The sequence below is a fragment of the Bos taurus genome, chromosome 26 (genome assembly GCF_002263795.3).
Source record: "Bos taurus isolate L1 Dominette 01449 registration number 42190680 breed Hereford chromosome 26, ARS-UCD2.0, whole genome shotgun sequence".
Lineage (NCBI taxonomy): Eukaryota > Metazoa > Chordata > Mammalia > Artiodactyla > Bovidae > Bos > Bos taurus.
In genome coordinates, this window is record NC_037353.1 from 17,482,141 (window position 1) to 17,509,686 (window position 27,546).

The following is a 27,546-nucleotide window of genomic DNA, read 5'->3' on the forward strand; positions in this document are numbered from 1 at the left end:
GGCTTTTCGGCAATACCCGGATGGAAGCATAATGGCCGCCATCAGGGACTCGCAGGCAATGGGGACCACGACAGGTATTCCCCGTGAGCGGGGCCGCTCAGGCCTGTTAGGATGCCGGGACTTGTAGAGAACGAGTCAGGGGGCAAAGGGCGAGTTTGTGGGGGCTACAAAGCCCCCACGAACTCGCTCGGGGCTCCGCCTCTTGTGATAGGAAGCGTCTGTTAAATAGTCCCGGCCATTCAGCGTTTCCGCCTAACTTGTCGCAAAGTTTTTCTAGAGAAGTCAGTCCTTTGACTCGGCGCTCTTGCAGCCTGCCAGAGCTAGTCTTCAGCGTTTTAGCCTGGGCTTGCTTTACGTCGGGGCTTTTCGAACTCCGCACTGTCCCCACAGTCCAGGAGCTGGAGCGGGAACGCGGCGCAGTGTGCCTCCGCGCGCCCGAGGGGTAGCAGAACCCCGGAGGAAGGGGCGGATCGGGCGCGGTGTTTGGGACGGAGCGGGGCGCGCGGCGCTCGAAGCACTTACTCGGCGCGTTCCGGGACTGGTGGAGACTGCATGGGTACCTCTCAGACTGCACCCTTCGAGCTGTAGGTTCGCAGGCCCAAGGCAGCCGGACTCGACGGCTCCCCATTGTGGGTTCAGTTTGCGGTCTTCGGAGATCTTTTTTTTTTTTTCCTTCCAGATAAGCTCACCTCTCTAGCGCGCGTTCCCTTCTCCAGAGTTGGCCAAGGGCGCTCTTCCGTGCAGACCCCAACCACACCCAGTGGCAGTTGGATTTCTTTGTAACTGGCTTTCTTACTCGTAGGGTCCATTTTGAGTCTGTTCTTAACATGATGGTCCTCATTGTCAAGTAGACAGTCTTCTTAGAAGACTATGGTAATTGAAGATATATAAGGTGACTGTATATAAGGTAAATGTTATAACTCTTAAGTAGACCAATGAAGCAGATACGGTAGCTTTAAGGTTCTGAGTGCAAAAATTAAGGTTCAGTTTTTTTTTAAGGTTTAAGTTTGGGACCATTTAGTGTTTGTGAGCTATTAGCGAAAACATTCGTTGGGTATGTTTGGCTATAAAAACTTAAAAAAACTGTAGAAAAATAAATTAAGTCAATGTTTAAAGAATACATAATAATGTTGAACTTTGTACGGTTGTCACAGTGATGAAACGTGCCACCAAACTGTATATAAGGGTGAGAATTTTCTTAACTTTGAGCGTCTATGTTTTGGGCTTAGTGTACTGATAAAGTTGAATTGTTTTTCAGGCAGGAAGGGATCTGACTTCAGTGTATTCTAAAGTTTTTGTCTTCAAGTTGAACATTTAGCAACCACTTAAATTGATTCAATGAGATACCCTAACGTCTTTCAGAGTTTAACTGCAAAACAGTTGAAGTGGATTCATTATCTTTCAGCAAAACGGAATTTCCTTGAAATTCAATAAGACATTGCCTTTTATTAACATTTTCAGGGGGTTAGCATTTCACGAGGACGGTAAGCGTAGTAGACCATGTTGATTTTTGTTAAAATTCTTGTACATAAGTTCCAGATTCAGAAAATTAACAAGAGTGTGGAGAAGGAGAAAATGTAGGTATCTAACCTGTTTTGCACGTCCAAATTTTTCTTTATTGTTGCCATGGAAGTATAAATATCAGTTCAGAACGTTTTATGTCTTTTTAGGGAAGGATAAAAGGACAGCAACCAGAGTAAATATCTGCTGTGCACATTGATAATGTATGAGCTTTTTAAATGATTGAGATTTTTATCATCACACTTCAGATCCTCTCCTATCCTCTCTGGTAGCAATATGGTGTATTGTGATCCCCAAAGTGTTTATATTTTGAAACATTCCAGACGGGATATATTTTAGAATAAGTCTGCAATTTGACTTTGCTCTTTTAACTTACTTTTATTGTTTACTTTTCTGTTTGTAATTGTTCATGTTGAAGCATTGTGTGCTGTAGATCACCTAATACAACTTTTTTTTTTTTTTAGTGGTAAAAGACTTGGACCTTTCCCAGTTTCCTTCAGTTACTCTACTAAAAGTTTTTGGCAAAACACTATAAACAAAAGAAAAGAGTTAAAGTTGAAAATTTTCTTAATTATCTTATCCCAGGTGTGTAGGCTATGAGTATTTCGCTTCTGTGTGGGGTATTGACTTCACATGGTGAGCAATTTTCATGGACCTTAGAAATGAGAATTAAGAGGTAGCATTGTCATGGTAGGATATCTGGGTTGGAATCAGATCCAGATTCTAATTCTCGCTTTGTGAGTTGGGACAAGACATTTTCCCTATCGTGTAATAAATGAAGATAATGAGGTTGATTTTAAGCTCCCTTCTAAGCTTTGAGTTTTGTGACTTTTGTAAATTTATGACATGTTATCACTGAATGTCAATGATAGGTTATTTAAGTGCAGAGATTTTTTTTTTCCAAATTTATATACCTATGTTGACTATGAAGCATAATTGAATCAAAAGCTTAAGAACATTTTACTGAGTGTTTTTGCAGTCAAAATTTTTAAATTTTGGTCTTCATTTCCAGATATCATCTCTCCTTTTGATCACTGTTCCTGATTGTGGCTTTATCCAAGCATTAAATTGTGTGCCTTTTGTTCCTTGAAGAAAGAGGTATGGTGAAGATTGAAGTACTATACTATACAATCTATTAAGTAGTAAGTTAATATATTTTAATATTAGACTGAATAGAATAATTATATGAGTTAAGTTATAGTTTTGTTTTTGGCCTAAGTGTAATATACACATGGGTTTTCATGTTAATGTAAGCAAAAAAAGTAGGTTTTTTCATAGTTGAAATTTTAATATTTCACTAGAAATCTAAAGATGATTTTAACTCTTATCATCCTTCTAAATGTAAAGGTGATGTTATAGGGCTCCTGGGTAATGAATGATGGAGATAAATATGGTAGGAAGATGTTTTGAAGCTGTATAAATGGTCAGAAGAGTGTTTGTGTTTTGTTCTAGTAAGTGCGAAGTAATGCACCCAAAGAAAAATTACCTAATGTATATTTGTATTGTGATTAATGATATCTGAGTCAGAAAAGGGACACTACAGAGTTAAGGCTGGTTTCCTGGAAACAGTCATCTGAGTACCCTCTTGTGGACAAAAAGAAGGAAAAATACCTACCAACAAATCCATGGTGATGTAAGGAACGTTTTGCACTCAGTGGAAAATACCGTACCCTTGTACAAAAACATGGCTGATCTATCTGTTGAAATACAGGTGTCTCTGCTGTTTTGTATTCAGTAGGTTTTGGGATATCACAGTATCATACAGTTCCCCTCACCAGATGTATACCCATAACTCTAACTCTGGTGTAAATGATACCAGGTTATCATTTATGTTCTTTACCTGTGTCATTTCTTCTTATATGGTATTTGTTTGATCTCTTACCATTTGAGATTCTCATGGATACTGTGCTGCTCCTGAGTAGAGAAAGTAAATACTGAGTGCCAAGAGTATTCTTTACTAAGTATGAGCCGAACTACTCAGAAAAAGTAACATGATGAACAATGAGAGCTTCAAATATAATGAATAAGAGACTGCTGTATGGTGATTGACCAAAATGATTTGAATTATTTGAACTTAAAAATTGTGAACAAAATCTGACTAAAATTTTAAGATTGTGATTGGTATGATTGCTTGAAACAGATGTCAGAATATTGGAATGCAGGTTCATGACTTAAAGCTTAGGAAAATTAAGTGGGTTTCACATGGGTCTCATTTCAAGAAGTACTAATAGCTGAAAACTTATATTGGCCCTTTGGAAAGTCAAATAGTTTCAAAATAATGGTAAAGTCATCACCAATTCCTAATTAATTGCTAGTTGTTGGAGGTTATGGCTGGCAGAAGATGTGTATATGTATATATATACATATGTGTGTGTGTGTTTGTGTGTGTGTGCATGTATGTTGTTTCATCAGCTCAGTATTTCTTCATTTGGGAATCATCTATTCCCTGTTATGAGTAGTTAGTGGCTTACCTTATCAGTCCGTCTTACAACTCTGCCCAGTCATCCTTGTTGCAACAATGATTACCTGTTACTCAAGCAGAGCCAATCAAAATCCTTAGAAATTGATGTATGAATGCTGGGAGAACGGTGATCCCTTTTCTCAAACATTGTTAATCTGGGAGGATGCTAGTGACTTTCTTTTCCCATGTATATGAGAATCCTATCTGTAGTAGATGAAAGTGAAGCCATATAGAGATGGGAGATAGATGGAGATAGAGTACTACTTTTAGTCTCAGGAACGATGGTATCAGATATGTGTGGTTTTCTTTTGATTCTGTCTGCTAGCTTGGTGTCCTTTCCAGTCCCTGGGACCAAAATTCTGCATATAAATTAATTTGAATTGGATTGTAGCAGAAAACATCCTGATGAATATATGGCCCTTAGGAATTTAGGATCTGTAACTTCAAGTTGGTCATTCATATCCATCCACAATTTGCCCTTTTCCTCTACCTTAAGAGCTATCCTTTAGTCATACATGCATGCATTCATTCACCGTACATGTATTTAGTTCTTTGTTCAACCTACAAATATTAATTGAATACATAGTAGTATGTACAAGTATGTGCGCCTGCCTGTATAGGTGAGGATTATACATACTAGACTGAGTGGATGGTGGGCTTTCTCTAATACAGCACATTTTTATGTAATAGGTTACATAGATCAACAAGCATGTGTTGAGAATAATCCATGCTGTACTTGGCTTTTTAGTAATATATAAGTATAAGAGGATGTCTTTGTCTTCAGAGTGCTTATAGTTCAGTTAAGGCATCCAGATTGATGTACGTGAAACATAACACAAACAGCTTAAAAGGATCAATGAACGCAGTTGTATGGGTTGTAAGTCTGAGTTCTGATAGAAGGTTAGTGAGGGCTGGCCCAGTCTAGGAAAGTTTTTTGAAGGAGGTATAATTTCAAATGGATTTTGACTTAAGAATTGGATTTTGATAGACATAAAGAGTAATTGAAGAACAGATGGAATGATTGAGGGCTGATCCGAGATGGGTAGGAGATTGGTTTGACAGTAACAATTTGTATTTTGGGAAAATGAGAGAGAATGGGAAATAAGGCTGGCTGTTTTAGGTAAGCCTATATATGAGGTATTTGGAAAGCCAGGCAGAAATTTCGCTTCTTTTTACTGAACTGGGGCTTTCTTTGAGTAAAATGCTTGTATTTCTTTCAGTGTGATGCCATTTTGTGATGCTAAGATATAAAATAAGTTGATTCAAGTGGGTGTACATTTATTTGTCATGGAAAAGATCTTGTTGCTAATCCATCCATCTGCCTTGAAAATTAGAAAAGTAATGAACCTGAAATGGTGTTCTTTGTTTTTATGTGCCACTAGTTTATTTCTTCTTACTGCCTCCTTTTTGAAAAATGCCCTTAGTACAGTGATGAAACACACCCCATCCCTAGAGATAAAGCTGGTTCAAAACTAATGTAGCAGTAGTTATAAAAATATTTGAAAAGAGATAAGGAGTGAAATTAATGTTTGATTACTCCAGATATTAGGAATGATGTATAGGTTAATGTGTCATTCTCATTAAATGCTGTTGTATTCTAGTATGCCAGGGTGGCCGACTTTGGCTGGAAATGACTAGGTGGTATATACTTTAGGTTTTATGGGCCATACAGTTTCTGTTGCACCTGCCAGTTGTTGTGTAACACCAAAGTAGCCATAGGCAATATGTAAATGAATGAATGTGGCTGTGTTCCAGTGAAACTTAATTTACAAAAACAGGCAGCAGGCCAGAACTGACTGTTGACTATAGTTTGCCAACCCCTGTCGTAGACTTAATGAAACATTTCATTCCACGACCTCTCACAATAACATCTACCCACCTGCTGACATCTTTTTCCTTCTCTCCAGTAACTGTAGATGAATTATCTTTATTCTTTTCTAAGTTCAACTCTCCCACTTGCTCACTGGATTACATTTCTTCTCACTTACTGAAGGAGATTACTTTGTTCTTGTTCATTGTTCAGTTGCTCAGTTGTGTCCAACTCTTTGCTACCCCATGGACTGCAGCATGCCAGGCTTCCCTGTCCGTCACCATCTCCTAAAATTTGCTCAAACTCATGTCCATCGAGTCAGTGATGCCATACAACTATCTTGTCCTCTCTGCCCTTTTCTTGCCTTCAGTCTTTCACAGTATCAGGGTCTTTTTTAATGAGTCAGCTCTTTGCATCAGGTGGCCTAAGTATTGGAGCTTGAAGGACATTGCCACTACATTTCTTTTCTTTCTCTCTTCCTTCAGTGATTTTAACAATTTTACTGGGTCATTTTTTATAAGCATGCAATCCTACTATCATTTCTTTTACCTTTAAAAAACAAACAAAAAATTCCCAGCTCCTCTGTTTCTTGGTCCTTTGTAGTAAAATTCCTTGAGTTATCTGTACTACATCTCTGCGTCTCTTAAATGCATCCCATTTTCTCTTAATACTTGTGAGCCTTTCTCTATAACTCCAGTTGAAACCATTCTAATCAGTGTCACTAGCACTCTTGGCATAAAGTCCAGCGGTCAGTTCTCAGTCTTCATCTTATTTGACAGAGTTGATCGTTATGATTCTGGAACCACTTTCTTCAGTTTGCTTTGAGGGTACCAGTCTCCTAATTTACTTTCATTCTCACTGGTCTTTTCTTTCAGTCATACCAGCTCTTCTCTTTTTCCTCTAAATGTTAGAACATCTCAAGGCTCGGGCCTTGGACTTCTCTCTTTTTTTACTTATCCTTTGGTGATTTCATCCAGTTCTACCTATAAAAATAACACACACATGCACATTATACACACACTAATAATTTCCAATTTTATCTTAGACCTAGAGCTCTGTTTTCAGTTATACATTCCATGTTTCCACTTGGATGTCAACTAGATATCTCAGATTCTGATGTCAACTAGATATCTCAGATTCTACATGGCCAACACCAAACTCTTGATATACTTTTCAAACCTACCACCCTCACACCATCTTTCCTTAGTAAATAACAACTCATTTCTTCCACTTGGTGAGGTCAGAACTTTCAGAGTTATCCTTGATATGTTTCTTTTTCTCATGGACCAAATTTAGTCTGTTAGCAAATCCTGTAGTCTCAGTCTTCAAAGTATGTTCAAAATCTGACCATTGCATCATTGTCTTTACTAAGTTACCGTCTCTTACCTGGGTAATTGTAGTCTAATAATCTCCAAAGTGATCTCCTTGCTTCTGTTTTTGTGTGTATGCTAAGTCGCTTCAGTCACGTCCAACTCCATGTGACAAGTCACATGTAACTCCATGTGACTGTAGCCTGCCAGGCTCCTCTGTCCATGAGATTCTCCAGGCCAGAGTACTGGAGTGGGTTGCCATTTCCTCTCCAAGGGATCTTCCCGACCCAGGGATCGAACCTGCTTCTCTTACGTCTATCTGCCTTGGCAGGCAAGTTCTTTACCAGTAGAGCTACCTGAGAAGCATCTGTTTTTAACCTCCTTCTCAAATACCATGTTCTTAACATAGCAGCCAGAGTGATCTTTTAAAAAAACAACTTAGCTCATGTTACTTCTCTACCCACAATGCTCCAGCAGCTGTCTTCATTGTTTCGTTGACCTCATCTTCCTCTGGTTGCTTTCCCGATGGTGCTTTCTGTTCCCGTGGTACTGACTGTCTTGTTGCTATTCCCCGAATGTGTTAGGCATGCTGCACACTCAGGATGTTGACACTTACTCTTTCTTTTTTAGAATGCTGTCTGCTTCAACTCCTTAAGATCTTAGCTCAAATAAGACCTTTTCAAGTGAGGTCTCCCTGACTTTGTATTTAAAATTGGAATTCTCTGGTTCCGCCTCTCCTTCCCTGCTTTATTTTTCTCCACAGCACTTGTCACCTTTGACTGTATTATATGATTTACCTACATTGTTTATTATCTAAATAATCAGAGTGTTAGCTCCATGACGGGAGGGATTTTTGTCTGTTTTTCCATTCACTGCTGTATTCCCAGTGTTTAGAACAAAGACTGGCACATATTTGGTGCTAGCTGCAAGCCCAGCACTGTACAAGATGCTGGCCATATGGCCAAAAACCTGATAGATATAGTCCATATACTTATGTAGCACTTATTCCAGTGGTAGAGACAGATGGGAAATAAATTGACAAATACATAAAATATTTCCAGAGGGGAAAATGTTATAGAAAAATAAATATGAGGGGGTAAAATAGAAAACAGTTTTTTTGTTTGTTTGAGGAAGGAATGGCTTATAGGTTGAGGAAAGCCTCTCTGAGATGATGACATTTGAACTGCCTAAAAAATAAGAGGAATCTAGTCATTTGAGGAATGGAAGAGAGACTGTTTTAAGTAGGGAGTAGCAGGTGCAGAGAAAGGCCTGAGATAAGAAAGATGGGAGAGAAGTATTTGAGAAACTGAGAGACTCTATATATGGTGGCTTGTACTGTGTGCTTAGTCGCTCAGTCATGTCCAACTCTTTGTGAATCCATGGAGTGTAAGCCGCCAGGCTCCTGTCCATGAGAATTCTCCAGGCAAGGATACTGGAGTGGCTTGCCATGCCCTCCTCCAGGGGATCTTCCCAATCCAGGGATTGAACCCAGGTCTCCCGCATTGCAGGTGGATTCTTTACCATCTGAGCCACCAGGGAAGCCCTGGAGTATATTTACAGATGGGGAGAGTGGTGTGAGATGAAGTTGAAGACAGAGGTCCAGGACCGTATATCACTGTTCCTTGCAGGCCTTGGCCAAGAGATGTATTTTACTTGCTAAGTTCTTTGGGAAGCCCCTAAGGAATTTTAAGCGGAGAACACCGTGATCTGTTTTATATTAAGATGACTTTTGCTCCATTGTGGAGAATAGATTCAGAGAAGGTGATGGGCAAGGGGCAAGCATGAATGCCAGTTAGGAAGACTATCATTTTAATCCAAGTTAGAGATGACAGTGGGCTAAGATGATGCCAGTGGGGATGGAGAGAAGAAAATAATAAGCAAATTAGAATTTGTTAGGTCCCTGTGTACCCAGTCTTCTTGGGTTTTGTGAGGGATAAATATGAAATAGAACTTGTCTTTAAGAAGCTTATAAATTTTCTTGGGACGTAAAACTTGTAAAAGGAAATGATGTAACTCTAAAACAGTTGGCAGTAAAATGATGCACAGTGGCTGTCCTTTAAATGGATATTCAGAGAAGGGAGAGATCGGTGTATGTTGCAGAAGATTTCATGTCTGTGTAGAAAGTAGAATTAGAAAAAAAGTTTGACCAGAGTTGAGTGAAGAGGCAGAGAAGGGGATGACAAGCCTGGTGAAAGGAAACAGTATGAACATAAAGGAAAGTGGATATGTAGGGGAGCAGAAAGCATCATGTATATTGGCTGTGTGTGTATTCAGTGAGCAGTTGTAGTTTCAGAGAGTAATAAGAAGTAAGATTCATCTGAACCAGGAACTGCTTCTGTGTTTTAATTTTTATTTTAAACTCCTTCATTGTATACCAGTGTCACCAGCCTACCTTAGTGGTATGTGGCTCATATGTACACTAGCATTTTTAGTATTTCTGTATCTGTACTTGATCACATTTGTATACTTAACCTTTTTTTCCCCCTCTTTTTTTGTGTTTAAGATGGTCATTAGGCCACAATGATTTGAAGGGAACCAACTTCAATATAAATTTCTACAAAATTTAATCTTTTACTTTTTCAAAATATGATAGGCATTAGCTTCTGGGGTAAACTTTTGAAAAACTTTAAACAGCTACAAAAAGAGTAAGCCCAAAATGTTCTAAGTCATGAAAAATAGCTGTTATTTTGAAGACACTAAAATAGATCCTGCTTTGAAAATAAAAGTTTTAGTTTTTTTGTGTGTTCTTTACGTTTTTCAGTAAGCTCTTCCTGCTGCATGCTCTTGGTTTTATCTCTAGTTGCATATTTATATGACCATTCTGCACTCGGTTATCTCTGCAGAAAAAAAATTCAATTAAGTCAAGAAATACAATAGTTTTAAAAAATAATGACTAGTTTTCCTAACTGTAATGTGACAAGTTACAGAGCTACATGCTGAGTCACAAATAGGGTCAGTTAAACTCAAGAGGTTTTTAGTTCTTTGTTTAATGTTTAAGCAACTGGAATGTTGTAAGTAGCACATAGATTCTTCCTTTTTGATACGTTTACACTAAAACTGAACACTGTAGAATGTCTTTGCTTTTTAATCTGTTGTAGAAAATAAAACTCTCTAGGAATTGTTCTTTTTATTCACTCTAAGTCTTTATCCTTGGCATTTTACTTTGGGAATCATCTTTTTAAAAGTTTCTCTGTACCTACTGTGTGATTCCTAAGGTATGCTAACACTGCCAGTTCTCTGGTTCCTCTCTTTATTTGGATTGTCACTTAGTTCTCTTAGCTTTCTCCCTTCTGTTTTTACTCTCTTCCTCGAATATATCTTGCTTTCTGTTTTCTAGTAGCATTCTATACTATTTCTAAAATACTGCTTCTGTAACTCTGCTCATGAACTGACAAGAATGGCTCCTTGTTACCTTTCAAGTTCAGATTTGTCCTCTACGGTCCTCTTAATTAACCTCCCATTTTCTCTGTAATCTAGATTTTACAGTTCTTGCAGTGTTTCCTTTTTGTTTTTCTGAACTTGATAACCTTTGCTCCTTTCTTACATGTTTAAGCCCTGCTACTCTCTAAAAGATTGTTATAAAATCTACCTTTCTGTGAAGTAGATACAGTCAACATTGATCTGTTAACTTCAAGTCTTAAGAACCTTTGGTTACAAGTAATACCTAGTAGCTTAAGTCAGTTTACACTAGTGTCAGCTGAAAAGTGAGAGTGAAAGTCGCTCAGTCGTGTCTGACTCTTTCCAACCCCATGGACCCATGGAATTCTCCAGGCCAGGATACTAGAGTGGGTAGCTGTTCCCTTCTCCAGGGGATCTTCCCAACCCAGGGATCGAACCCAGGTCTCCTGCGTTGCCGGTGGAGCCACAAAGGAAGTTGTGGCTTTACCAGTTGAGCCACAAGGGAAGCCCATCAGCTGAATAGGGGGAATGATATTGGGTTTGACCAAAATTATTTGTTCAGGTTTTTCCAGAACATCTTACCGAAAAACCCAGGTGAACTTGTTGGCCAACCCAATATTGAAGGTGAAAGTGAAGTCGTGAAGTTGTGTCCGACTCTTTGCGACCCCATGGAATGTAGCCTACCAGGATCCTCAGTCCATGGGATTTTCCAGGCAAGAAAACTGGAGTGGGTTGCCATTTCCTTGTCCAGGGGATCTTCCCGACCCAGGGGTCGAACCTGGGTCTCCCACATTGTAGGCAGACGCTTTACAGTCTGAGTTACCAGGGAAGCCCATTTCCTAGAATTCAAGGGCAGGAATATGGGCTGCTGCTGCTAAGTCGCTTCAGTCGTGTCCGACCCTGTGCGACGCCATGGATGGCAGCCCACCAGGCTTCCCCCGTCCCTGGGATTCTCCAGGCAAGAACACTGGAATGGGTTGCCATTTCCTTCTCCAATACATGAAAGTGAAAAGTGAAAGTGAAGTCGCTCAGTTGTGTCCAACTCTTAGGGACCCCATGGACTGCAGCCCACCAGGCTCCTCCATCTATGGGGTTTTCCAAGCAAAAGAGTACTAGAGTGGGGTGGGAATATGGGCAGGTCTCAGTAAAAACTTGTAGTGATATTACTCCCTAGGTTTTAGTCAAGGTTCTTAGGAGATCTGATGATTACTTTCCTGTTGTTTTGGTTTGTTTTGTTTTTTGTTTTGTTTTATCTTGTTTTGCTTTGCTCTGCTGTCATTCCTTAAAAAGTTTTTTTTAATCTGTTATTAGCTTAAAGGGTATCTTTACTATAGACTTGTTTGTTTACAAACATGTACTCATAGAATCTTTCCTTCTGATGTAAAAATGAGGATTTCCCTGTTAATTTAAAAATATATTAAATGCCTTAATCTGCAACTTCCTTTTTTGAAAACTAAAAAAATTTCACAAGTCAATTCAATACATACACCTCATTCTTTATGTTGTTTTCATGTGGATATTCCATAATTTACTTAATAATTTTCTTATTCATGGGCATTTAAGTGCTTAAGGTATGTATTTAAGGTACATATCTATATGTTTTGCTTTTATTTCTGTAGGATAGATTGTTAAAAGTAACTTTTCTGGGGGAGTATATTTTAAAAATGTGAAGGAAGTTGATTTTTTTCAAGGAAAACATAAACTGCCAAAAGTGATTTAAGCAGTAGAAAACTCAAAGATCCCAGAAACCATAGAAGAACTTGCAAAGATTATAATGTCTAAAATTTAAAGATGTCCCAGGCCCATATGGTATATTTGCACAGTCTGTGTAATTTTAAAGAGTGGGCATGTCTCATGTTTATTGAACTATTCCAGAGCAGATGAAATGATGGAAGGTATCCTCACTGATTTTACAAATTCTCCATACCAAATCAAAACTTAATGAGAGGACTAAAAAAGAAAATAAAAATAGATAAAATTTTGTCAGATTAAAACCAGTGCTTTATTAAAGAATAATATACTTAACTAATACAAAACAGTTCAACATTATACTTGATATTTATTTTTTTGTACAGTATATAGAAAAAAAATCAAATTTAGATTGATGTTATAATTTTTATTCTTTTAACAGTATACCTAGATCAGGAATCATATTATTAACTAAATACCACTTGTTTTCTATATAAAATACATAAAACTTTTTTTGTATAACAACAGTGCATATATAACTGCTATTTTGGTGGTGCCAGCTCCCTTTACTTACTTTTTAGATAACTTTATGGCTTTCAAATTAATTGTTAAAAGAAATTTCATAGCATGAATTTATGAAGAACAGTAACATCTGATAGCATAGTTCTTCATTATCTGAGTATTACATTTGCCATTAGCTTTGTAACTGTTAACAGTCTTTTCTGAAGGGATGTGATTGGGTACTTCTGTGTTGATAAGAGGAGTACGTTGAATATACCTGTTTTGTTTTAACTTCTTGTCCACCTTTAGTGTCAACATTCAGTTTTTTTATTGGTGTCAAGCTTATTGTTTTGAGTTTGTTCAAGAAAAACAGTTTGTTTACCTCAGACTCACTTGCTTTGAGAATTCCAAAAGTTTCATGGATTCATGCTGCTTTTTCTTAAAGTTTCATAATAGTGTGGTCTTGGAATTATTCTTGTTACATCCAAATGTTAGGCTATTTGCTTGTGCTATGATAAGGAAGTATGCCAGTGTGGAGGCCATAGTAATCCAAGGACATTTTAAGAAACACTGACCCAAGGATAACCAGTGATCACTATAAACACATTCTATGTATATATTCTTGACTACTAAGAGTGTTTAGGGCTCCATGTGTCTGTTTATTCATCTGTTCTCTACCATCTATTAACAGTTGAACAAAGTAAATCCTGATATGGCTACTGTTTTGATTTTTTTTTTTCACTTAATGTGTCTTCCCTATTACTAAGCGTGGGTTTACAGTGTTGTTTTATAAATTGAAGAATATTCCATTGAATAGAAATACCATTATTTATTTATTGGTAGGCTTTTAATTATTTTTAATGTTGTGATTTTGTAAACAGTGCTCCCATGAACATCTGATTATTACTTTTAGGATAGATTTCTAGGGGTGAATCAGAAGTTAAAGTACTTTCTCCCCAGGCATATATGTAGATGTAGATATATTGTGTTTATATTATTTTATGAAATTATAATGTTTATAATAAATACATATATTTTACAAACTGTTTTTATGAAAGTTGTCAGATTATTCCTATTGTTAGTATCTCATAGTATATCACTTACCGGAAAATAAAATTTTAAAAAGAAAGCATACAAACAAGTTCAAATTTTTATTGTTGGATTCAACAGACAAACTTAACCTTGTAAAATTGCTGTTTTAGTTTCTAAATGCTTAATCTCAGTTTCTGTACAAATATTGTAATGGACTGGTGGCAAATGGCTCATGTATTATCAGCAGACCGCATCTTTAGTAGCAGTGTTTTAGCCCTGTTTTAACTGGGGCATGGCATGGGGTTTGTGTCTCATATGTATATGGTCATTTAATCCTCTAGCTTTTGGTGTGGTGCCCACTTACTCAGCTGTGCTGGTATCCTGTATATCAGAAATTCTGTTTTACTTTTCCACAGAGAATACCTGTGACTTCTGTGGTGGGGGAATAGCAGTAACCTAGCATGATGGAGGAGGAAGGCAATGGCACCCCACTCCAGTGCTCTTGCCTGGAAAATCCCATGGGCAGAGGAGCCTGGTAGGCTCCAGTCCATGGGGTCCAGAAGAGTCAGACACGACTGAGCGACTTCACTTTCACTTTTCACTTTCATGCATTGGAGAAGGAAATGGCAACCCACTCCAGTATTCTTGCCTGGAGAATCCCAGGGACAGAGGAGCCTAGTGGGCTGCCGTCTGTGGGATCACACAGAGTCGGACACGACTGAAGCGACTTAGCAGCAGCAGCAGCAGCATGATGGAGTGGGGAAGAGAATCTTAGCATCCAACCAAAACTCAACCAGCTTCTCCAAATTTCTGTTTTAGCCTCCTCTTCCTCTTTTCTTCCCATCTCAGAGTTACTTGGTGCTTGCCAGTTCCTAAGTCTTTTGGAGATTCAGAGTATAAAATGGGTTAGTTCTTAGCTTCCCCGGCCCCCCCCCGCCCCCCCCCCCCCCCCCCCGTCTGCCTGATTGTGTCAGGTCATTTACTATCTACTTATCTGCTTTCCAATATCTAGAATTTTGTTATTGTCACTTCTTCTGTTTCCCATTGTAATTTTTTAAGGGCTTCTTATATATTTGTTATTTTTCTTAACTGTACTTACCAAAAAATTATACTTCTCTTTTGTAGATGTTACAGTTGACAGATACTTCTTCTATATCATATTATTTATTTATAGTCATTTTTCTGACTAAAATTTGATTTTTGCTGAAGTATTAGTATTTACTTAAAACTTCTTTCTAGAAAAAGTATATATGTAGTGTATTCTCTGAATATTCCGATATCTAAAATTGTGTTTTTCTCCCATATGTGACAGTTTTCCTGGGTATAGAATTAATTCTTGAGTTAATTATTTTCTCTTGAACTCTAAAACTGTTATTTCATTGTCTTCTAGCATTTAGAATTGTGAGTAAAATATCTGATTAATATTGTTGTCTGCTTTAAGTTGGTGTTGGGAATATCTTTTTAGATAACTTTCTGTCCACCTTTTTTTGGTAAAATTTCATTTTTACCTTTTAAACTGAAACATTTTACTAGAATAAGTTTAGATATTGAGTTTTATTTTCTTATACACTAATAATATTGCCTGGCATTTGGGGAGCCTTTGATTTTGAAAATTCAAGGCTTTAAAAAAAACAAGAAGAAAGCAATAACTCAATGTAATTTTTTCCTATTGTTTTCAAAACCATTATTTCTCCCCCATCTACTTTGTTCCTTTTCCTGGCAGTATTTTTGTTGTTGTTGTGCTGTTTTTTTCCCCTCAGTATCCTAGCTCAGGTCTTACTGAGATTGCCAATCATTACTTGATTTTTTTGGTAAATCTTTCTCCTTTTTCCTGCAGTAACTTTTAACTGTAATTATGTTTCTCATGCTGGATGAGAGAATGGGTGAGGTTTCTCTGAGTGTTTCAATTATTTTCCCTTTTTTGAGCTGCTGCATCCAGTGATTTTCTGCCAGCTATCTTTTTAGATGGCACTGGGAGCTGAGATGTATTGTTGGAGAATAAACCAAGATTTTCTTAGTGTTTTTGGTTAGACAGAGTCAGGAAAGTTAACATAATTTTTTCTGACAGCTTAGAGATACTAATTGACTTACATGTAGGAAGAGCACTGATTCAAATGTATTCTTTTTAATGGCTGAGTAGGCACTGGCGACCCACTCCAGTACTCTTGCCTGGAAAATCCCATGGACGGAGGAGCCTGGTGGGCTGCAGTCCATGGGGTCGCTAAGAGTCGGACACGACTGAGCAACTTCACTTTCACTTTTCACTTTCATGCACTGGAGAAGGAAATGGCAACCCACTCCAATGTTCTTGCCTGGAGAATCCCAGGGACGGGGGAGTCTGGTGGGCTGCCGTCTATGGGGTCGCACAGAGTCGGACACGACTGACGTGACTTAGCAGCAATACTCCATTGTGTATATGTACCACAGCTTTCTTATCCATTCATCTGCTGATGGACATCTAGGTTGCTTCCATGTCCTGGCTATTATAAACAGTGCTGTGATGAACATTGGGGTACACGTGTCTTTCAATTCTGGTTTCCTCAGTGTGTATGCCCAGCAGTGGGATTGCTGGGTCATATGGCAGTTCTATTTCCAGTTTTTTAAGGAATCTCCACACTGTTCTCCATAGTAGCTGTACTAGTTTGCATTCCCACCAACAGTGTAAGAGGGTTCCCTTTTCTCTACATCCTCTCCAGCATTTATTGTTTGTAGACTTTTGGGTCGCAGCCATTCTGACTGGCGTGAAATGGTACTTCGTTGTGGTTTTGATTTGCATTTCTCTGATAATGAGATGTTGAGCATTTTTTCATGTGTTTGTTAGCCATCTGTATGTCGTCTTTGGAGAAATGTCTGTTTAGTTCTTTGGCCCATTTTTTGATTGGGTCGTTTATTTTTCTGGAATTGAGCTGCAGGAGTTGCTTGTATATTTTTGAGATTAATTCTTTTTCAGTTGCTTCATTTGCTATTATTTTCTCCCATTCTGAAGGCTTTCTTTTCACCTTGCTTATAGTTTCTTTTGTTGTGCAGAAGCTTTTAATTTTAATTAGATCCCATTTGTTTATTTTTGCTTTTATTTCCAATATTCTAGGAGGTGAGTCATAGAGGATCCTGCTGTGATGTATGTCGGAGAGTGTTTTGCCTATGTTCTCCTCTAGGAGTTTTATAGTTTCTGGTCTTATGTTTAGATCTTTAATCCATTTTGAGTTTATTTTTGTGTATGGTGTTACAAAGTGTTGTAGTTTCATTCTTTTACAAGTGGTTGACCAGTTTTCCCAGCATGACTTGCTAACGCATATATATGGAATTTAGAAAGATGGTAATGATAACCCTGTATGTGAGACAGCAAAAGAGACAGATGTATAGAACAGTTTTTGGGACTCTGTGGGAGAGGCAGGGGGGGATGATTTGGGAGAATGGCATTAAAACATGTATAATATCATATAAGAAACGAATTGCCAGTCCAGGTTTGATGCAGGATACAGGAAGCTTGGGGCTGGTGCACTGGGATGACCCAGAGGGGTGGTATAGGGAGGGAGGTGGGAGGGGGGTTCAGGATGGGGAACACGTGTACACCCGTGGCGGATGCATGTTGATGTATGGCAAAACCAATACAACATTGTAAAGTAAAAAAATAATAATGATAACAATAAAAAAATAAAAAAACCTTGAAAACTGAAAAAAAAAAAAAAAAGGAAGAGCAGCAGTCCTAAACAGAACAAGATGGTCATGGGTTTAGGAAGATGTATTTTTATTCAGAAATGATGCCTCTTTACATCTCTCCTGACAGCTGGTGCTAGCAACTCTCAATTCCGTCTCGTCTCTGGACCCAGCTCAAAGCTCTGGATTTGTTCTCTTCCCATACCTGAGCTGGAGCCTTCTGTCACCCGAAAGTGCTTCATGCAGTCTTCCTCTCAAGCCCTCACTTCTCTCCCAAGGTATGTATAGGAGAAGGAGTGGCTGGAATCAGTACTTCTCTACTTAGAACATGATGGACACTTACTGCATATTGGTTGAATGAATGTCCTTCATTCAACCAGGGAAGTGTGCTTCCTCTTTGAAAGTATTGCTTTAAAAGGGTTGCTATTTCAGCATTTGTTTTCACTTTTCTCTCTCTGGACCTTAACCTTCCAAACACCTTGTGGCATCTCTATGGAATATATTTTAGATTCTTGACATATTATAGAACCTTTAAAATTACATTTTTTAGTTTATATTTCAGTGAGCAGCTGGGAGAGGAAGACCATCAAATGGCTTGAGTTGCCATCTTGATGCAGCAAACACTCTGGGTTACTTTTTAAAAAGGGCCAGTCATACTTTAAACAAATAGTATTATTTTAAGGCTTGAGAAGATGTTGGTTGTGTTATGAGATAATAATACATATATAGAAGGCGGTAATTTAAATAAGGGATTTAAAGTCAGTAGTCCTTGTTGGTAAGATAGAGAGTGGTCTGTAGTGAAAAGAGTATTAGCTAATAGGTTGAAAGATTAAAATTTCTTTCCTTTTTAAAAAAATGGAACACATTTTTTCCCCATAGGTGGCAATCCTTATAAAATTTGGTACCAGATGTCGTGTTTGATTGCCTTCACAGAAAACAGGTTGAACATAGTTGAAGATTTGACAAAAGAGATTCTCCAAACTTAAAATTTGAGGGCAAATAAACCCCAAGATACGTAAAATACTAATCTCTTTTGGTGCTATATTATACATGTCATATATTAAATATAAAAAATAATCACATTCAACATTAATTTATTAGCAGTTATCAGACTTAAGTAAAAGCTAAATGAATTTCTTAGTAAGGTGGTTCCTTTTTTCAGTGTTGTTTTGTCTGTGTGGAAAGGACTTGCACTCTAATGGATGAACTGTGTGGCATCTCTTTTGGCTGCCGTGTATCCTATTTATTTTCTGCTTTAAAATTTTTCTGTTTTATTGCTGGATGGTCAACTCTGAATAAGCCAAGTATTAACATAAGTATATGCCCCACCTCATCCTTTAGATTACAAGCTGCAGTTAAGGGTGGCAACCATGTTTTTGGGATCTCTCAGTAGCACTCATCAAAATGTATCATATTTATAATAGATTTTTTTTAGTATTAGTTGATTGAATTATTTAAGTCATATACTTGTTGTCGTCCTTTGGGATATGTGTTTTCATGAGAAAAATTTAAAATTATATAGGTATTTTGAAATGAAGTTGATGATCTTTAGAAATTTTATCAAAATGTGTGGTTTTTAGCATTACGTACACATTTTTGGACATGTAACATATACTATAAGAAGCAATTTGCCTTTTGTAATGAAACCTGTGATACAGACTCCTCTTGATTATATATAGAAATAGAAAAGCCTGGGTATCGATAGTCTGGAATGACCACAATATGATATTCTGGCAAATGTGGAAGACTTATTACTCAATGTGTTTAAGAAGTTTCACATATTTGAGCCCCATGCTCAGAGTCTGGTGTAGTGAAAACACTATAGTTGATTATGATGCTTGTCACTGTTGAGAATGTGACACTCTGTAGAGAATTTTCTTAGTTGTTGTGAAGTATCCACCAGGTTATCACTGAACTTTTTTCTAGTCCTTTATTATTTTTCTCACTTTTGAAGAAAAAGTTTTACATTTAGCTTTAAATAATATAGTAAAAGTTTCACATTTTTTTTTTTACTGTATTAGGAATAGTATGTAAAAATAAATTTCAGTAAACTCAAACGCTTCTAATGAATTCATTTTCAGGTTAGCATATATATATATATATTTTTTTTTTTTTCAATACTGAAGGTGTTTTTTTAGACACAACCAAATTTTTAAGTTTGAGAAATACTCAAAGGGCCTCTTAATAGTAATGTAATGTAACTTTTAATTATAGTCCCTCAGTGAAGGATTTTTGAAACAGTGAAGTTCCTAGTTACTTAGATTAATTGGAATTTAGAGGTGAGACCTTTGGATAGACATTGTGGATGAAGCTTACTGTGATTTATACTTTAGTTTTTTAGCTTATCTAATTATTAGTCATATACATATTTAAGAACATGAAAGTAAGAAAATATAATTCTTGTAATACACCATTTGATATTTTTGCTACCGAACCTTTGGTGCTCAGATTCCATTCTCAGCAATATATTGTCTATCTATTTGTTTATTTTTTGGCTGTGTCATGCAACATACGGGATCCTAGTTCCCTGACAAGGGGTTGAACCCACACCCTCTACATCCAAAGGTTGGAGTTTTAACCACTGAACCACTGAACATCTTTTTAATTCTACAGTTTTTTTGTCCTCTGCACCTTGTCATAATGTCTCACACATGGTAAGTACATACAGTAATGGTGGTAGCTACAGTTTATATGGTACCTTACAGGATGCTGTTACATAGGTAGGGGTAATTTTCTTCTTCTTTTTTTCATTTTATAGGTGAAGAAACTAAAACACAGAAATTGAGATTTGCTTAGAGTAACACAAACCAGTAATTTTTTAAATTAATGGAGGCAGATGGTAATGAGTACATTCTAAAATGCCAAGGACTTTCCTTGCTGCCATCTGCCTTAGTTCTAGGGATAAAAAAAGAAAAAGCCAAAATGGTAGGGAACCAGAAAGGTAGTAAGTAGATTTAGGAGTACCCCAGGGAAATGTACTCCTCCTTTTAATTTCTACTTTTTTTAAACCAGTTAGCCATGATAACTTGAGAGAGTAGATAATGTCTTTTTGTTATTGTTGTTGTTAGATGAGTGAAACTTTTATTTTAAACATAAATTATCCCTGAGGCACTAGGGAAGTAGAAAATCTAGAGAGAAGTCTTTTAATTCTCACAAGGTAAAAGCTATGGGTCAACTAAGTAACTGAGAAAGTTAATGGTATATGTGTATAATTGGAACCACGTGTGTAAGTGGGACTTAAGTTTATAGGGCTCTCTTATTGAGATTTTAAAAATCTTGTTTAAAAACTATAGTGTCAAGTTAATATAAAATCTTAGAGCTTAAAGATGTTTATCCAATTGTGGTTTTCTTTAGATGAGAAAACTGAGGTGCAGAGAAGTCAAACCTTGCCCAGTGTCACAGAGCAGAGCCGAAAGTAAAGCTTGTATTTCCTGAGGTCCAGATTAGTGTTATTTCTACTTCAGACTTACTTTTTGGTAAGCTACTTTTAAATTACTTAACAGGTCTTTTATATCTTTTATTTGTTTGATCAGCATTCTTGCTTTGTGTCAAAATGAACTTTAAAATGAATTTTACTGATACTTCTGTGATGAAAATTTCAGTTCTTTGTTTAATTTTAGGTGAGTTAATGTGGGGAAAATCCTGGTATTCTGAAGATGTTGCGGCACAGTATTGTTTCCTGTTCAAATTACAAGTAACTTCAAGAATTTTCAGGAAGAAAAGAATTGAGATTGTTTTGTTTTATTTTTAAATCATGCCATCTGAACAGAAACATCTATTTTTTGATGAAAAACAAAATACTTTAAAAAAAGATTATGATGTGAAAAATGAGGTAGTTGATAGTCTGAGATCAAAAATTTCAGAACCAAAATTTCAGAACCAACTTAAACCAAACATTTCAGAAAGTAGTTTTCATTATGGATTAAAAAATGTGAAAATTGTTTTGCCGAAGATACATATTCCAAATGAAGTCCTATTGAAACATGAAGTTGACAAATACAGAAAATTATTTCAACACAAGCCACAGACTGCAAGAAAATCTATCAATGTAAAGACTGTAAGCTCTGTAGAAGAGTGTATGTTGCTTCATCAATCTGAGAGAGTTGACGAAGGTATAAAAATGTCTGCAAAAATACTCAATTTCAGTTGTTTAAAGTGCCGAGATAGCACCCGGTATAGCCCAAATGATTTGCAGAAACACTTTCAAATGTGGCACCATGGTGAATTACCTTCCTATCCTTGTGAGATGTGCAGTTTTTCAGCAAATGACTTCCAGGTATTTAAACAACACAGACGAACTCATAGAATCACTTTAGTAAAATGTGACATTTGTAACAATGAGAATTTATATACTTTATTAGACTTAACAAAGCATTTTTCATCCACACATTGTGTAAATGGTACTTTTCAGTGTGAAAAGTGTGAGTTCTCCACCCAGGATGTTGGCACATTTGTTCAGCATATCCATAGACACAACGAAATCCTTTATAAATGTGGTAAATGCCATTATATATGTTTAACCAAAGGAGAGCTTCAGAAGCACCTTTATATTCATTCTGGTACATTTCCCTTCACTTGTCAATATTGTAGCTATGGTGCTACCAGGAGAGAGCACCTTGTAAGACATGTTATAACTTTGCACAAAGAACATTTATATGCGAAAGAAAAACTGGAAAAGGACAAATATGAAAAAAGGATGGCGAAGTCTTCGGCAGGACTTAAACTAATACTGAAAAGATACAAGATAGGTGCATCAAGGAAGACATTCTGGAGACGCAAGAAAGTCAACAATGCAAGTGACAGAAGTATAGAAAAAAATACTCAAGTGCTTAAAAAAGTGAACAGAACACAGGCTACATCTGAAGACCCAGGCCATCTTGTTCAGGAACATGTAAATGAAGAAAAGCATGAAAGACTATACTGTGAGAATAATGATAAACCTGCTGAGTCAGAGTTGGGAAAACCAACTCTTGTGTCCACTGGACAATGTAATGGAGCTCAAGAGGGATCAAATTCTACTTCAGGTTTCTTGAAGACTGCTGTACAAGGACCTACAGTGTTAATGGTAAAAAACAACAGAATAACAATTCCTGCTAACTACAGTGCTAAGTTTATGGGCTTCAAGATGGTGGATGGAAAACAGCATATTGTAATAAAACTGTTGCCTACCACTAAACCGAATCCATGTGTACCAGGCTCACAGTCAGGTGCTGCAAGGGACAGTACAGCAGTTTTGCAGCCCCAGACTTTGGATGCCACTGCATTTTTAACAGGAGTACCAGCTGAGTTAAATGACACAGTTTGCATGAAAGCAGCTCCTCCATTTTCATCTTCATCTCCTGTACTTTCAGGGAAGGTAATTTCAGAAAAAGAAATGGCTTTGCTCTCTCAGACAAGTAATATTATTCCAGCAGTGGATGATGAAAAAGGTGTATCTCCTTCACCAGTAGAGTCAGACTTGATTACAGCATCAGTGAATTTGACCACAAAAGTAGAAACAAGAGATAATGTTGACTTATGGGGCAGTCATATTACTCAATGTCACCCTGAGGTGTTAGGTACTACAGTTAAAAGTCCAGATAAAGTCAGCTGTACTGCCAAACCAAATTCATACAACAGTGGAGATATGCATAATTATTGCATTAATTATATCAACTCTGAGTTACCTGTTGAATCTTCCAGTCAAGGATCATTACCTTTTCATAATTACTCAAAAGTGAATAATTCTAATAAACGTCGTAGGTTTTCAGGAACAGCAATGTGTGAAAACCCTCAAAGAGAATCTTCATCCAGCAAGACAGTTTTAAGTGAGTCAGTTTTATCACCAGTGAAGAAGGAGAGCTCAAACCCAGATAGCCGGTTAGCATCTATTAGTCTTTTAAATAGTAAAGATGGAACTTTAAAAACACAAGCTGAAATCGAAGAACAGTGTGTTTTAGAAAAAGGACAGAACATTGATGGACAAAACCTATACACTAATGAAAATAAAAGTTCAGAGAGCATGACTGAAAAGCCTAAATGGGATGGCATTTCTAATGTTGAGTCACCTATGATGCCTAGGATCACATCTGTTTTCTCACTCCAGAGCCAGCAGGCATCAGAACTTCTGCCACCTGAACTAAACCAGTTACTTCTAGATGTATTAAAAGCAAAACCTGATGTGAAACAAGACTCTAGTAACATTCCAGATAAAGATGTTCCGCTTCAGTGTGCCCAGTCTTTTCAGGAACATGGGGGAGAAAACAAAATAGTTGAATCTTCAAAAGACTTGAAAGTACAAGGCCTTTTCCCGATTCCATCTGGTAGTATGGGGACTAGTAGGCCTACAGATGATCTGAATTTAAACTGTAGTGGAAAAGAAAAGCAACTGCTGTCACAGGATGTGAGAGATTCAAAGACCCCTAGAAGTTTCGGTTTTGGCACATTGCCTAAGACTCAGTCAGATGCAATAATTACACAGCAGCTCGTCAAAGACAAACTACGAGCCACAACACATTCTTTCTATGTGCATAATCCACTAAATTCAGAACCAAGAAAGGCTGTATTTGTTCAGACTCCAAAATGCTTTTTGGTACCCATGCACTTTACTAATAAGCCTAGATTCCATGTTTCAAGAAGACCGTTGGTTAATACACAAGGTATCCCTGCTCCTCTCCTTTTAAACAAGAAACCGGGGATGATTTTAACATTTAATAATGGGAAACTTGAAGGTGTTTCTGCTGTCAAAACTGAGAGTGCTCAAGCTTGTGGAACTACAACTAAGGAACCTTGCAGAGCACCTTTCTTAAAAGTAGAACAAAACAGTAATTGTCTGACCCCTGCACTTTGTTCCAGCATTGGCAGCTGTGTGAGCATGAAAAGTAGCCCAGAAAATACTTTGTCATTTAAAGGCCCTTATATTATTAAAACGCCAGCAAATTCTTCAGTGAAAGCTGTTCCTACTCATATAATACCTGAGCATCAGGGCACTAAGTTGAATATCTCCGATTCAGTAAAACCACAGAACAAGATTTTTCCAAAACCACCTCTTTATACCTTTTTGCCTGATGGCAAACAAGCTGTTTTTTTAAAGTGTGTGATGCCAAATAAGACTGAGCTGCTTAAACCTAAATTAGTCCAAAATAGTACTTGCTTGAAAAATATACAGCCAAAGAAACCTGAAGGAACACCACAAAAAATATTGCTGAAAATTTTTAACCCTGTTTTAAATGTGACTGCTGCTAGTAATCTGTCAGTAAGCAACACTGGATCCTCATTGCAGAAAGACAGTGTACCATCTAACCAGACTACAGGACAGCAGAAAGAGCCAGAATCTTCTAGAGATGCCTTACCCTTCTTACTAGATGATATGATGCCAGCAAACGAAATTGTGATAACTTCTACTGCAACATGCCCAGAATCTTCTGAGGAGCCAATATGTATCACCGACCATTCAGAGGCCAGGGTATTAAGGTGTAAAACAAATTGTACAATTGAGAGAAACTTCAATAAGAAAAACACTTCGAAAAGAAAAGTTTCAAGAATAAAAAATCATGTAAGAAGTCAAGATTCTGAAACTGCTTTTGTATCTAGAAGCAGAAACTGTAAACGCAAGTGTAGAGATAGTTACCAAGAACCTCCAAGAAAAAAAGCCTTACACAGAAAGTGTAAAGAAAAAGCAAAGCCTGAAAGTATCCCTGAATCATTTGAATTCAACAGACCTAGGCTTTCAAAAGATACAGTCAGAACTCTGCGGCTTTTCCCCTTTAGTTCCAAACAGCTTGTGAAATGTCCTAGGAGAAACCAACCAGTTGTAGTTTTGAATCATCCTGATGCAGATTCCCCAGAAGTAGTAAATGTAATGAAAACTGTTGCTAAATTTAATGGACGCGTTCTTAAGGTTTCATTGTCGAAGAGAACTATCGATGCTTTACTGAAACCCGTTTGTTGTAACCCTTCTGAAACAACTTACGACGATTTTCCTAAGAGGCACAAAACATTTAAACCTGTTAGTTCTGTGAAGGAAAGATTTGTGCTAAAGTTAACTCTCAAAAAGACAAGCAAAAACAATTACCAGATTGTGAAAACTACCTCTGAAAATACTCTGAAGGCTAAATTTAACTGTTGGTTTTGCGGTAGAGTATTTGACAATCAGGATGCTTGGGCTGGTCATGGACAGAGGCATTTAATGGAAGCTACTCGTGATTGGAACATGTTAGAATAATTACCAAGGAAAAGTAAAATTACCTTAGAAGAAAATAGTGAGTTGGGTTACTCCATGCAGACATTTTTTACTTCAATATAGCACCAAAATTAAACATTTAAAAGTTAGCTGTATTTCATGGATGAGCAAAAGTTTCAGTGTTGCATTTGAAAATGCACATTAGTTGCATCACTGCACATTAGTTTTGAAAGAAACTAATCACAGATTTACCTTGATTTAATTTTTTTAAATATGTGTTTTTGGGAAGTTAAGGCTAAAGAAAAGTATGGTGAAACAGTTTTCCCAGTTTAGTGACTGTTAGTAAAGAGAGTAGCAGCTGACAGCCCCATTCCCTCTCTTCCACTAGCCTTATGAATCTTGATAACTATAGCTCCTCTGAAAAGGTTGAGAGCTCTTTCACTATGCAACCGAAGGAGTTCCTCGTCATTCATGAAGATACTCTAAGAGAGCTTAGGTAAAGAACTTACTCTCCTGCAAGATGTAGTTCTTTTGAAGGTAACTAGGCTCCGTTGAGAGTACATTTAACTCACTACAATTACACCTCATATGATGCTTGGTAAAAGTTTTTGATGAGTAGGTCTTTTTTCCTTGTAAGCTGTCTCGCACGTCATTGAGTGGAACACCTTTCCAAGGAGATTTTCTTTTTCTAAATGGCGCTCGTGTTGCAGTAGATGGGCAGTCTTGAGAGAATAATTAACCTCTATTCATCTAGTTTGAAGTTCATTTAAAGAACTTGAATATTTTTCTGAATTTGATTATACTCACTTTTGGCATTCCTTTGATTTAAGTTGTTTGTCCCATCATAAACCAAGTGGCCAATTTTTTTCTTAGTTGCCATCCCTTTAAAAAGTGAAACGTAGAAGCACTTCCAAGGGAATGGCTTTTCTCAAAAATTAAAAATTACTCCTCAGAAACAATATTTTGAAGCAAGATTAACAAAGTAAATCATACTTTTGTGTTTATTATTAGTGTCTGAATATGTCCAATTGGGACAAACCATTTTTTGTTAGCAACGTTTCAGTATGACTGACAACCCAAAGCAGATTATGTACTGGTTGTTTGCAGTTGGAAATGAAGAAGCATTAATAGTGGACTCAGTGACAATGCATAAAACTTCAGGACAGATTCTGAAGGGATATGCCCAACAGGTAGAATTTTAAAAAGGAATGTTTTCATGACAACAGAATCATTGATTTAAACTTCTCACTTTGTAAGTTTGGGTCAAATTTTGTTGGATCATTGGATAATGGGGTTCTTGTATTAAAAAATTACTATATAATTTTTGTTACATTGTTACTACAAGTGTTATGATGTTTTTCATTGATTGAATGGAAACTTCAGGGCTTCTCTTCTGTATATAACAAAGAATTTAAACCTGTACATATTTTTGTACCTTTCAGTTATGTAAATTTTGCACAGAAAGTTTTTGAGATAAAAAGTTTATTTTCTTTCAATTTAGTTCTGTGCATGCACTAATAAAACTCATTGTTTAATTTAAAAGGAGTATATAAGACTTTACCCATGTTATTTTGGGGGGTTTTATTTCAGATGTATAATTTTTTTTTTATATAAATTCAGTTTTCAGGGATTGAACACTATTGTTAGCAAGTGCCTAAAAGATGTGAAACAGTTTACATACGTCAACTGTAACATTAGGTCCCAAATGGGCCTTTTTCCCCAATAGTTTTATTTTAAAGAAAGCCATACATAGACGCTTCAAGCTATCTTGCTATGCACATTATACATGTACTGTTTTTGTGCAGTTTGTCTACTTTCTTAGAAGTGAAGTATTTTTTGTATAAAACCTGTTACAATTGTGTTTCTTAAATTGAGCCTAAGAATGGAGTTGGTTGGAAATATACAATATATATTAATAATGTGTATGGTGTTTAAAGACTGGTAAGCATTGTTAATTTCTGTAACAAACGTTTTTTCCATTAAATTTATCTTAAGTTTGTGTTTA

General features: G+C 36.9%; 1 protein-coding gene across 9 annotated transcripts; it reads left to right on the forward strand.

The window, feature by feature from the left end:
• Window positions 1-27,546, forward strand: ZNF518A (zinc finger protein 518A). 9 transcript variants are annotated; one of them, XM_024986142.2, is made up of 7 exons: window positions 1-74; window positions 803-907; window positions 1,986-2,106; window positions 2,534-2,619; window positions 17,511-17,658; window positions 20,735-20,856; window positions 21,001-27,546. In XM_024986142.2, the coding sequence occupies exon 7, from the start codon at window positions 21,135-21,137 to the stop codon at window positions 25,581-25,583; it is 4,449 nt and encodes a 1,482-aa protein (XP_024841910.1). In that variant the 5' UTR covers window positions 1-74; window positions 803-907; window positions 1,986-2,106; window positions 2,534-2,619; window positions 17,511-17,658; window positions 20,735-20,856; window positions 21,001-21,134; the 3' UTR covers window positions 25,584-27,546. The 9 variants fall into 9 exon arrangements, with proteins under 9 accessions (XP_024841910.1, XP_024841912.1, XP_024841911.1 ...); XM_024986144.2 differs by lacking the exon at window positions 1,986-2,106; XM_024986143.2 differs by lacking the exon at window positions 803-907.